Source organism: Diabrotica undecimpunctata, chromosome 7, assembly GCF_040954645.1.
Source record: "Diabrotica undecimpunctata isolate CICGRU chromosome 7, icDiaUnde3, whole genome shotgun sequence".
NCBI classification, from domain to species: Eukaryota; Metazoa; Arthropoda; class Insecta; order Coleoptera; family Chrysomelidae; genus Diabrotica; species Diabrotica undecimpunctata.
The window spans coordinates 95,382,948-95,397,058 of NC_092809.1; the positions used below are offsets into that span (position 1 = coordinate 95,382,948).

The window sequence follows — 14,111 nt, forward strand, 5'->3', positions numbered from 1 at the left end:
TTATTACCTACCCTAAGAAATTACATATAAATGAGTGTTTACAAGAGGTAAAGAAAAACATCTGTGCTTGAAATGTTTGGGTCTCGATGCCGTTCGGAGAAAATGTCTCAACTCTCAAAACAGATGTATTACCGAAAGTGTTCCAAACCAAATTTGCTGATAATATAACTAAATAGGAATGTAAAGGCAATTTTAAAATTATTTTGAAATATACCAGGGGTCTCATAAAGTGGACATATTAAAGTATGTTTGTTTTTATGGAACTCCCGTATTTTATTGGATTTTTTATACCTTAATATGTACTTCCGGAGATATTTCGATTTTCCTAAAATTATAGGGCATTAAAAAAATGTTAACTCCGAAACCCATGAATTTAGCAAAACAATATTTTAATTGTGGGTACAAGCGTAATAATAGAAAATACCGACTTATATAAAGTTAGATGCAAATACACAGGGTGATAATTATTTACAATTATTATTTTATTATTTGTTATATCACAATTATTTCACAATTAAATTTGGTTGTTTTTAGTTATATTAATTTTTTTAATATTTTTTCCTTAATTAGAATACTTTGTATATGAACGTATGACTATAGTTTAATTATTTTATCGTTTTAAACAATATTTAGGATATCTTAAGCACAGAATACTGAACAATCAGAATGCCACTCTGCTTAAAAAAATAAGTACGCGCATCTTGTTTACGCAGACGGAATCAGCCATGTTTAGTCGAAACCAGTGCTGTTCAGTGACATTTTATCTGGTGTTCATAGACAAATTAACCCAGTTTAGGTTTATTTACGGCAACTACAGATATAATATGCACTATTTTATTCGTACCTTTAGTTGAAGAATAGATTAAATTATTTCAAATGTACTAAATTATTAATCTCTAAAAATTTAAATTACAGTTCTGTCGTAGCTTGTCACAAATTTCTCAGTTCGAGTCTATGTTTCCGCCTAAAACATGGCGTTCGCGTGCTGACAAACTTCAAAGGCGGCTTTTGAGAGTGGGTATTTTGATTGTTAATTATTCTGTATTCTTAAGTGTACAACGTGTTTCAATGACAGTTCAGCGTGTGGCAAAATTGTTTAAAGTGTTGCCGTTTTTATATAGTAACAATTTTGTTTATGTTTTGATTTCTTACCCAATTTGATCATAATATAGGACCCCCGAGAGCTATAATTTATTCTTTTACCTCCTAGAAACTTTGCTATTACATTATTATATTGTTCAGCATAATTGTTACTCATATTTTTTATCAGACTATTTGCATGGAATTTAATCTTGCTGCACATGAGCTAATATCTTTCAAGAGGCTGCATTCTTTCATTGGTATTGTATAATCTGTTTCTGATGATTTTCTCTGACAAAAATAATCTGTGCAATTCGAATGATTTCCAAATACATGAAGATGGCTATTAGATATATCGTTTTTCAAAAACTTTATTTTTAAGTCACTTGGTTTATCTGACTGTCGATGGTATTCAGTTGCTTTTGTCACAGCAGTTCTTAATCTTAATATGTTATTTTTTAAAAGCTTTCGTAAAAAAATTGGTACCAGTTTTCCATCGGAACTATATCGTTTTGTTGATAACTCTTTTAATCTTGTACAATGGTTTCTTAGGAGGTGGTTACGACATTCAATTTTTTCAACAACATTATTACCATATGGTCTATTTTCTAAATTTTTTGATGAACACTGCTATCTCCATCAGCTATTAAAAATTTGTAAGTAATTCCATGCATGTATTTACTACATTTAAATCCATCTAGAATTATTTGACTTTCCATTGCAGTCGAAGCTTTTGTCCAATTTTTATAACATACGTGTTCTTTATCTTCTCCGTATAATTTACAGTAGGAACAGTATTTGTTCCTAACTCGAAGATACAGAATCTTTTGGGTTCTGTAACCAATAATGGCTGCAGCTCCAGAATTGGCGTTATAATTTGTTTTATATGATCTCTTTGACCAAGAGCAGTCCGCAACAACAGTTATAAAAGGATAGCCATCTTCATTAATATCTCCATGCTCTTTTGCTAACTTGATTTCTTCTTGTCCAGCCTCAAGCATTGATGTCCAAGAACTTTCATGGTATAAGTCAATTAGATCATTTTGAATTGATAAATAATATTTTTTTGATAGTGGTGGGATATTTAAACTGGACGTTAATTCAGTTAGTTGTGTGTATCCTCCACCAGTACTAACTATTCCAGTTATTGCTGCAGAATTGACGTTGAGGGATGGTTGTTTATATTTTTCAGTTTCTACTTCATGTTTCACGCAACACATTGGGCAAAAGAGAGTGAATTTAGAATAAAATCCTTTTCGCTTTTCACTAGTCACCGTAATATCTTCTGAAGAGCAATTGAACAATCCGTGATGAGGAATTGCAGTATTTGCCTAATAAAATATTGCACATCTACAATTCTTCTTCCTTGTAATATGAAATCTGAAGTAGTTTGTCTAAAAGACATATAAATTATTTATTTAAGTTTAAAAGTTTACTGCACTTTAAATACATTTTATATTTGGTGAAAAAACTTACGTAGTAGCTGAATATTCCTTTATTATGTTCTCCTCGGCAGATTCTTCGAAATTACGGGATTGACTGTTAAAAATCGTATTAATTTCATGTTAAAAAAAAATAAAAGTATGGCTTACTTAATAACTATCTCTGCTACTTCTTCAGCCGCCTCTCCAGAATACCGTGCCCGTCTATAATAGTCCAAATTAAATAACTTAAAAAAAAATTAATGTGTTACTTACTTAGTACCCACAGTTTCCCCTTCGACAAACTCTCCACTCATTTCTGGATAACTAGTGGATCGTCTGCAATAGTGAAATTAAATAATTACATAAATAAGCGGTAAAAATGATGACTTACTTATTTAATATCTTTTATTGGTTTTCTTATCGTTAAAATATTTCGAATTAACATTTTGAGCAATCTATCGCTGTATATATAATATACTACAAAGCGTGTACGATCGAGGCTATACGGCTCGCGGCGCTTAAAAATCTTTGTTTTAAATTTAAAATTGTTTTTAGCAAGATAGAAACCACTTATTCTTGTCATAATATCTTAAATATACGTAAAGGTTTAAAGATTATACAGCTTTTTGTAGAATTGTAATTCATTTTAGTAGTAGATTTTTAGAAAAAAAAATCCAAAAATAACTAATTCAGGCATTTAATTAACAAAATATTAACAGGAAAGAAACATTATTTACTTCGATGAGATACGTCTAAAAAAATTCGGAGCGATTTGAGAACGTTATTTGTTAATAACAATTTCCGGCCCAATTGGAATAAAATAAAAAAATACATTTGAACTTATGAACGAAATATATATATATATATATATATATATATATATATATATATATATATATATATATATATATATATATATATATATATATATATATATATATAGAATCGAATAAAAAAGGATTGGTGCGGTAGAAATGCAAAAAAAATATCAGTATTTTCCGTTTCTAAGCATGTTTTTAGGGGTAAACCGCTCACCTATTAGTAATAGGCACAAAATACTAAATAGTGTATAAAAATGTAGACCTTCTACTACAATGCTAGCAGTGATAACCACAAACATACAATCCACAAAAACCAAACAGATACTTTATTCTTTTAAGCGAAAATAAAATTTAATGAAAAAATTCGTGGTTTACTGATCGATTTTATAGAGGATATTTTCACTATATATTTACAAATCAGAAAGAAAGTAATTAATTAATTTTATGTAAAAAGTACTTACTTCAATTGAGCTAACCGTCTATTTCTTCGTCTTACACTAACACATTTCTTGTAATAACGTCCCATATTTTAATTTATGCAAATAAAGAAATAAATAAAGTCTTTATGAAATAATTGAACAATCACTATACAACGGAGTTCTTTACAGATATACACGTGCTAAGCCGATTCTGGATAAACTAGATACCGACAGTTTTAAAGCTTTTATACCAGTGAGAGTTTTACTACACGTAATTTGCTGTGTGAAGAAAAATAAACTAGGGATAGGAGCGCCGGTGTCGATTCGCTCCGTTTAAAATTTGCGCCTACGCTCTTAACTGAGTTAAGAAAGAGAATAAACAAAAAAAAAAACAAATCAATTCTATAAAAAATGCCTGTATACATAAAATATCTGGTACCTCGTAAATACTTATATACATATATACAAAAAAATACAAGTAGTTTACCCTATACGGCACGATAAGTATATATACATAAAATACACAAGAAGATCATAACTGAAATGTACTGTACGTACGGTACTAAAAAAAAGTGAGCATTAAATCTGAGATATTTCTCGTTAATTAATACTAATCGCAATCTATATCTCCTCATCCGTCCTCATCCTCTGAATCATCTCCTATATTAATTATCACCGGTTCAATATTGTCCACCGCGAACATTTTTTCTTCTACTTTCTTGACGTGGTTCACACAATTATGACACTGTTCTTTAGATACGCGTTGGTAGCTTCTTTTATCAACCGTTCTACCGTTTTTATTTAAAATCGACGTTGTTTGAAGCCACATACCTTTTCATTTGACTCCACACCATCTCAATCGGGTTCAGCTCGCAATGGTAAGGCGGCAGTCTCAAGATCTTGACGCCATATTTCTCCGCAATTGTTTCAATTTTGTACGTCTCTAAATGCGGCCGCAGTATCCAGTAATTTACTTTTTAGGTAATCTTCCTCGAAGAAAATGTCCCTTTCGATTAACCAATCCTTGATTTGCCTTTTGTTCCACACTTTTTCGGAAGATCAAACTTACGGGAGTGGTATGGCGCGTTAACCAAAACGACAACGTTTTCTTTGTCTTTGGCAAGCTTGGAATTAACGTCTTTTCAAACCGTTCTTCATATAGATCCCCGTCCATTTCGTCGTGGTAATCAGCGGTTCCCTTCTTGGTTAAGAAAGTTAGTTCGGCCCATGCCACAAAACCAGTTTCGCTTCCAGCATGAAGAACAAACCGATGACCTCTTTGGGTTGGAGCTTTCAGTCCAGTAGAGAGTCCTTTTATGATGGCATCTCATGGATTCTTGATTGTTGTGTCCCTACATTCCTTTTTGACTGAAGCACCGACGTTAGTCCAAGACTCATCGGTATAAACAAGGTTTACATTATCCTTCTTCCTCAATGTTTTTACTTATCTGAGGTACTTGTGTCTCCAGGATATGGTATTTTTTCTTTCCATCATTATCGAATCTCGACCTCTTTTATCATATTCAAAACCCATGTCATTTAGTAGAATACGAAATGTGGTTTTTGAAAAAGCTGGTAGGTCCTCATCATCCTTTACTCTGTTTATTCTGCTGTCTACGGTTGGTGGTATGTATTAAAAAAAAATCATGGACAATTTTCCTTATTCGAGATTTCACTCCCTCATCGTAAGTATTCTCACGTGAATTGGACTGGAAACTGTTTTTTTCCTTTTTTGTACCGGTTTCAGTTCGCCTTGCTGGGCCTCTTCGCGGATGTCATAAATTTTGCGAGTACTCATACAGCACATTTTCGAAACTTTTTCCACAGTAATAGTCAAGCTTTCACCATTTTTTAAGTTCAGATGATAGTTCGATACATTTAACACCACACGTTTTACTTGCACATTAAGTGTCATACCCTGTTTGAAATTCACGACAGATACTGGCAACGGCTCCATGATGTAGGTACTTTCATCCGCTTGTGAAAATAAAGTAGAACTGAGCTTTCATAGTTATTGCCAACAAGCTTTTGGTATAATGGCCAGTACCCAAATCAACAAAGAGACATGTTTGCTTTGCGTGGACAATGGGGATAAGAACAGATTCGCTTCTCCTAATGACTTTATAATGATATTTATTTTCCAAAGAATGTGTTGACAACGGAACCTATTGAAAATTGATAAATATAGATAAGCTATCGACAATGAGTTTTTGATATATTTTCCTTTTTTGTATAGTATTGTTCTATGTGTTATTGTTGAGTTCGAAAATGTAACTCTCTTAATTATACATCGATCATTGAATCATGCTTTAGTTGAAACAATAATGATAGTCTTTTATACAACCGTAGGCAATTGTTAGTGTTGTGTTGTGTGCGCGTATATTCCAGTGCTATGATTCTTAAATCCGTCCTGATTTGCCGCTCGGGACAAACCGGCGGTCCTGATGCGCCGCTCGGGTTAAACCGGCAACGTGGTCGGCCGTTCTCCCGTAAGAAATACATTGCCTATCTTACCTGCACTGCATTCTATAACTGTGGCTTCTACTATAGTCGTAGAAGCCCAATAAAATCTAGAAGCAGAAGGCCAACTAAGCCCCAAGACATACGTGACCCTATTCTAGTGTCACGTATGTCTTACAATACACAGGAAATTGTCAATGGGCAATTTTCTACAAGGTTTGTTTTTCTTTATTAATATTTATAATGTTAAATAATATTGTCAGACAATTTACTTATAGTAATTATATTACAGATTTTAAATATATTGGGATGTTAAAAAAAGTTATACAAACCTCGATCTAGCATTTCTATGAGCCTTTGGAGAACAAACGGAACAAGAGTCATCAGAACAGCTACTGATAGAGCTGTTCGAAACTGATCTTCTCTTCAGATGTCTAGATGACGGTGGGTCCCTTGGTGATGGCGGAGAACGCGGCCTGCCACCTCCAGGCACATGTCTTCTATACGAAGGCGGTGGCGATCTACGACGAGCATGAGGCGAGGAAGATCGAGAACGAGAACGGGTGCTACGCGGAGGCGGCGATCTCGGGGAACGAGGCGAGCGCGCAGAGCGTCCTCCGTACATTGCCGGCGACGTGCGACGCATAGAAGGCGGCGAAGTACGGCGACCTGTTGCGGGTGAAGAGCCGTGACCAAACGACCGCGAACGACTTCGTCTACCGTTGGACGATGGAGACGACGAACCGTCGATATACAGAGATTTATAGCCGCTGTGACGCCACCTGAAACAAACGAATTCATTTAGAGCAATCTTTAAAATGTAACGTATAATAATACTAATGATTAAAATGATGTCTCAAACTTTTGAAGTATTACTTAGTAATTCATTTTTTTAAAAACGTTATTATTAACTTAATAAATGCGACTTGAAAAGTTTACCATAACATTTATTTTACTTTTCTTTAAGGGCGACCGTGGTTTTAAGTGTCAAATGCCATCCTAAAACTCAAAGACCCAGGAATCCATGTAATCTCTCCGGAAATGTATAAAAAAGGTGGTGATAAACTTTTTGCAACAATCCATAGACTAATCACATAGACAATCCATAGACAATCCATAGACAAGTACTTATATGGAAGAATGAATTGGTAGCAGAAGAGTGACTAAAGGGAATAATATGTCCATTGCTTAAAAAGGGTGATCAACTGGAGTGTACGAACTATACTCTGTTAGTATCTGCGTATAAAATCTTCGGCAATGTATTGTTTGAAAGACAAACATTTTACAAAGGGTATTGTTGGTCAATATCAATGTGGATTTACTCCTGGAAAATCAACTACACAGCAAATTCAAGCACATAGGCAGATTTTAGAAAAGTCACTAGAATATAATATAGATACACATCATATCTTCGTCGACTTCAAAGCAGCCTATGACAGTGAAAACTGTCAGAAAACTGACAGAAAAGAACTGCATTATATATTGCAATGATAGACTTTTGGATCCCATCTAAGTTAGTTAAGTTGACCCAACTAACAACGCAAAACGTAAGCTCATGCGTTAGAATTGAAGGAGAAAACTCTACGTGATATTAATAATGGTCTAAGACAGGGGGACGCGCTGGCGTGTCTACTCTTTAATATTGCCTTGGAAAAGGCAATCAGACAATTAAATATTAGAATGAATGCAATTATTTTTAATAGATCGATCGCAAATTCTCACTTTCGGTGACGATATAGATATAGTGGGCAGAAGTATGGGAGACATGGTGCAGTGTTTTACAAGGCTTGCGGACGCGGCAAGTGAATTAGGACTTGAGGTAAACGAGGAAAAAACCAAATATATGTTGGTTTCTAAAAACCCCCGAAATATCCAACAGAGAATTCAAATTAACAACCATACCTTTAAGCAAGTCAAAGAATTCACATATCTTGGATTGCTAGTAAACACAACAAACAAGCGACGAAATAAAAAGACGCATAGCAATAGCAAACAGAACTGTTCACGGTCTCCAGAAACATTTAAAAAATAAAAAAATAAAAAGTGCAGTGAAGCTCAATATATACAAGACCTTAATAAGACCGGTGTTGATATATGGGGCTTAAACGTGACTTCTTGGTATTTTTGAGAGAAAAATTCTTAGAAAGATTTTTAGGGCAGTAAATGAAAATGGGCTATGGCGTCCTTTGTTGTCCTATGGCGTCCGTAAAGATACAACTTTGAACTATATCAGTTATACACCGATCCAGATATTGTAAAATTCGTTAAAGTGCAGAGACTTAGATGGGCTGGACACATTGCTAGGATGTCAGATCGCGAATACACAAAGAGAATTCCGTCTAAAATCGTTTTAGACCATATCTGAAAAGTATATTTAAATATACCTACTTTATTTCAACAACAATTTCCTGAAAAAGCAAATCAACCAATTTGATATTAAATATTTCTAATTTTTAATTAATTAAAAATCTCGGGTGCGTCGATACGAGTTGTATAGAGGCAAAATTATAAGGCCCAGGCCACTAAGATCGTGAAAAACTCATGGACTTGTGTGAAGGAATCAAAGAGGCATGAAGTTACTTTCAAGTTTGAGAAGAGCGTAAAGGATAATTTTTTTTGGTTAAGACTGTGTATTTCATAAAATATTGCTCAACTTTGAATTTGGTAAAATTTCAAATAAATCGTTGATGAATTACGAATTTACTGCATTTTTGTTTTTTACGAATGGTTGTGACAACTCAAATTACACTGGAAAACAGAAATGTTTTGTCCCATATGTTATTTCCACTATTCCACACACAAGGTACACTACCTCGTGTATTTTTTTGAAATTTCGATATGTATTTAAAGTATAACACTTACTCATTTATTGCCAATTCATTCTATAAATGTATGATTTAAATATCTTTTTAGTATTTTGTGGCGAGAGTAGAAAAGTTCGTCGGATCGTGACGTATGATAAATCATTGGAAAGGAGAAGGGATAGCGAATATGTTGAGACAGAAAAAACACACATGGCGGCATTGCCAAAAGGGCATTACATCATATCTCCGTTGTTACTGGCCCGACTGGAGCGTGTAATGTGTCAAATGAAATTGAAGGATACAAAGAATACATTAAGATCGAAAAAACAAACAAGGCAATTACCAAAAGGGCACTACACAGTGTCTGCATTATTAATGAATGTACAGCGACATATGAGATATAAGGCACTATGGATAAAAATAGATTTACTACAAGACAGAGATATAGCCATAGGACACTATAGATCAAAATAGATTTACTAGAAGAAAAATTTTAATTGATTGACTTAAGAAGTTCTCTGACTGAGCACAAAACAAATTGATCGAATCCTAACATGTGAGATAGCAAATGAAAGGGGAGAATATAACGAATATATTAAGAAAGAAAAAACGTTTTAGACAAACAAGACGACTACCAAAAGGACACTACACAGCATCTTCATTATTAATGAACGTCTAGCGACATACGAGATATCACATAACACTATGGATGATAATAGATAAACTAGAAGGTAAATTTGAATTATTGAGCTGAAAAAGGCCTCTGAGAGAGTATAAAATAAAAAACTAGTCGAATCCTAGCATATAACACATCAAATAAAACGTCGTATATATATATATATATATATATATATATATATATATATATATATATATATATATATATATATATATGCATACAGGATATAATAAAAATCATTACGTCAGGTCAGAAGAGTACCAGAGCATACTTTATATTTACTTAGTTTACATGCAAGAAGTTTATTATTTTAAAAATTTAATGAGTGACTGTAGATGGTAATTGATTGGATCCCGCGGGTAAAATGACTAGTATATGTATATGGATGTACATTCAATGTCCGCTGTATACGCTGTCAGTCCGCGTACCAAGATCACAGACACGCAACGATACGCTCGCTCTTGTCAACTCAAGCTTAGTCAATGCTGTGTGGTCCTCAAGCAGTAAGCTTCATTCAAGTCACACTGCTTTTGAATTGCAGAGAAGAAATTTTACTCCTTTGATGAAAAGGTGTCGTGAACTTTATTTTGGATGTAAGATGGGTAACCAGTACAAAAACTACTGTAAGATGGGTGACCAGCATGTAACATGCTGTAGACTTTTGAATGGACGAGCCAACGTTTCTCGTCACATGCTGTTTGCAGTTCCAATAGTGTGGAAGGAAACGACGGTTCATACCTCAGACTGTTACTTTTGCTTAAAAAATACAACTTGAGAAAAATGTTGAAAACATGCATCTGATTTATCCTAAAAAAGTATACCTAATATAAGAATAATTTAAAATAAATTTTGTGGAAGTGTTGAAACCAAAAGTTTTCAGTGTTTTATTGTTAGATAAAATGAATTTCCATCAAGTAACAGTCGAATCCATCACTTATGTATAGAACTATGATTAATTTAGAATAATTAATACTTAATCTACTTTAAAATACAAAAACTTTATTTACAAAATTTATCCACCTTACCTTACCTAAATTATTATTTAAATGCTAACGTTTTAAAGTAACAATAAAACCCACAAATATGACTATCTAAAGTCACATCATAAATTTGAAATTATTTATTCACCTGTTTGGATCTTTAGCTTCGACTTCCAAAAGTTTTTTGTCCCAAAATACGCCAGAATTAGGTGATTTTTGAGCCCTAGCTTTTTTCATAACATTATCAATTTCTCTTCTTCTGCCAGCAGGTAAACTAGGGTCTGAAAATAAAGTTTTCCATAAACACTATGGAATTTTCGTTTCCTTTTTAGTGTAAGATTACTATAGGCAATTTTTAAACTAATTTGGTTTAAAACCCCTTTTAGTACTTATATTAGAAAAAAAGAAACAATAGACTGATTAAAATAGTTCATTAAATCCTAACATATTTTATAACTTAATTCCATTTATACCAACAGATTTGAGTTTGCTTAATCACTTGTGTTAAGGTTGATAATAGAGGAATAGCTTTTTTACATATGATTTGTCATTCTTAAAGCTTATTGGTAAAATTTAGAAGATAATATTTTTTATAAATGCCATTATTGATTTTTTATATTTTAGAGTAAGTATGCATCCAGACCATCAGGCCTCTCTCGATACCGATACAGATTTTATCTGGGGAGATATTTTGTTTAATTTTAGTTCACATTTTTTTAATTCAGAATTTGACTGAAATAATTGATGCTATTCAAAAGTTCTAAAATAAAACCTCGTTATACATTCACTTTTAGATGTTCCTATGTTAAAAATAATTTTTTACTGACTATAATTTAATTTGAAAAATTAAAAATTAGACTAAGTATTACTAACATGAATTTTTCTGATTGCTACGGTTTTTGTGCAAGGAGAGTATAACAAAAATGTGCTACTATTAGCAATAATAATTTATCACCAGCTATTCCATGATAGATGACAACCAAGCAGAGGAGTATTATAGAGCGGGTTAAACAGACTGGACTCATAGATTATAAGAAATGAAGGGTACAGGGGAAAAAGGAGGAATGTCAGAAAGTTTCATTTTTTGTTTTAATAATTCATTAGATAAGTTATATTCTGTACTTCACTGTACTTTAATAACATTGGTTAAAATTGGGTTGAGTCATGAGATAACACGAATAATAAAATACCTATATAGGAGAAGAAACGGGAATGTCAGGATTTTACCGGTTAAGAAGAGGGAATGTCAGTTGTGAATCACGCAGAAACAAGTTAAGATGCTTTTATTGTTACTCATTGTTTTCGTGTGTTGCTTTGATGTATAATATTTGAGGTTATTTTCTTCAAGTTACTGATACAAAATAATTTTAATATGTATGCCAAGTGATAAAGAAATAAGTGGTATGGATGTAAGTAGTTCAGCAAATGTAAAGTTAAGTAAGAAAAGAAAATCATTTAGCCGCATGACTGATGTAAGTAAAAAACTTAGATTACAAAGCCATGTTCAAGGGCCTGACTGTCACTGTAAAAGATTGCGATATTTTAAAAATGTTTCTGACGCCTGTAGGAACAGTATTTTGAGCAATTTAACAGCAATTAAATTTAATGTGTTCTGTTGATGAACAAAACTGATATTTATGTGGTCTAATTACCACACAACAAATTCAAAACCGACGTTCACGTCAAATGAAAGAGAACGCTAAATTTAAAGATGCTGTATATAGTTATAGAGTAAGGTTTATAAATGATGATGAGAATACAATAAAAGAAGTTCAGGTTTGCTTCAAAGCTTTTATGGCCATCCATGGTATAACCAAGTAAAAGATGGAGGTCCTTCAAAAATCTTTAAAAGAATTTGGCATGTTTCCAAGAGATCAAAGGGGAAAGCATTCTTCAAGACCTAGGAAACTTTCTAAAGAACAAAGAGAAACAGAAAAAGCCATTACAACTTGACAGAATCTTCCAAAATATATTTACCAGAGGAGCTAACTATTAATAAAATACACAAAATGTATATTGAAAAATATCCAAATTTAAAAGTGTCTTACGAAACTTACAGAACAATTTTGTCAACCGAATTTAATTTGTCATTTGGGTATCCCAGGAAAGACACATGCAGTACATGTGATGAGTTCCAAGTGAAAATAAAGAACCTAGAAGTTGAAAAGGGTAACATTATTTCAGGAGATAATGATGGTCCTCTTAGGCTGGAGAATGAAATAAGGCGTTTAGAAAATGAAAATAAATTCCATAAATTGAAAGCAGACACATTTTATAAGAGGAAACGAGAAGCTACAAAAAGAAGCAGGAAAAGCAGCAATGAAGAAGTAATTTGTTTTGATTTCCGGAAAAACCTACCAACACTTAACATTTCTACAAATAACGTCTACTACAGGCGCCAACTTTCTTTGTATAGTTTTAATGTCCACACTTTATCAACCGGAGCCAGTACATTTTATACTTGAAACCTGAAACAGTAGGAAAAAAAGGTAGTGATGATGTGTGCTCAATGTTGCATGATTTCGTATATAATCATCTTGATATAAATGTCTGACATATTTCCATGTTCTGTGAATCATGCGGAGGACAAAACAAGAATTATACTGTTTTAAGATTTCTCCACAACCTAGTGCACAAGGAGAAAAGATTTGATGAAATAAAAATATGATTTCCTATTAGAGGCCATTCCTATCTTGAAACAGATAGGAATATGGGCCTTACCCCAACAAGTGCCCATTTAAAACTAGACCTGTCCGAGAAGCCAAGGTTGTAAAATCGCACCCTCGTTTTATTTATTACCGAAATTCATATTATGGTCTGTTTATATCAAATATCAAAGCACTCTAACCTGCAAAACAATGAGTTTGAACTACCAGATCTATCTATCTTTATGAAGGTATGAAATAATAATAAATTAATGTAGTAGTATTGGGAACTAAGTATTCTGTTTGTAGTTTGATTCCTATTTCGAGGGCAAAGTTTGATGACGTTGTGCCCCTGTCCAGATTTTGCACAAAGAATGCGGAAGAGTATTTAAAAGAACTACCACATGTTGAATGAGGACAAGTTGGATTATACGCAATTATTATATTATTATTATACGGACTAAGCAAAATTGTAATATCTGAATGTGGTAAATAAATAAGTGAATAATTGTCAAAGTCGTAGCTAATGTGTGTTTTTAATAATATTTTACACAGCAATAATCTTAACTACTTAAATATTTTGATATCTCATCCAATATTAACAAATTAAAGCTCAGTCTAAATTATTATGTATTTTGTTGGTCGAAAAATTAGTTTTGATTGAGTATTTTCATGGCCAACCTAATAAAATTTCACCTAAGTAATTGTTGTTGCAATAAATGTTTGGCTTAACGAAACATGAATAACCCATAATTTAAAGCAATAAGATATAGGTAATACTAAATAAGTAGTAAAGTAC

At 32.9% G+C, this 14,111-nt stretch overlaps 1 protein-coding gene across 7 annotated transcripts in view; it reads right to left on the reverse strand.

Annotated features, from left to right (window-relative positions):
- Positions 1-14,111, reverse strand: part of LOC140445601 (uncharacterized) — a 48,442-nt gene that overhangs the window by 25,301 nt on the left and 9,030 nt on the right. For all 7 annotated transcript variants that reach the window (XM_072537781.1, XM_072537785.1, XM_072537784.1 and 4 more), the window contains 2 exons: positions 10,816-10,948; positions 6,537-6,986 (listed from right to left, as the gene is read on the reverse strand). In XM_072537781.1, coding sequence (XP_072393882.1) covers positions 6,537-6,986; positions 10,816-10,948 — 583 coding nt within the window. The remainder of the gene's footprint in view (positions 1-6,536; positions 6,987-10,815; positions 10,949-14,111) is intronic.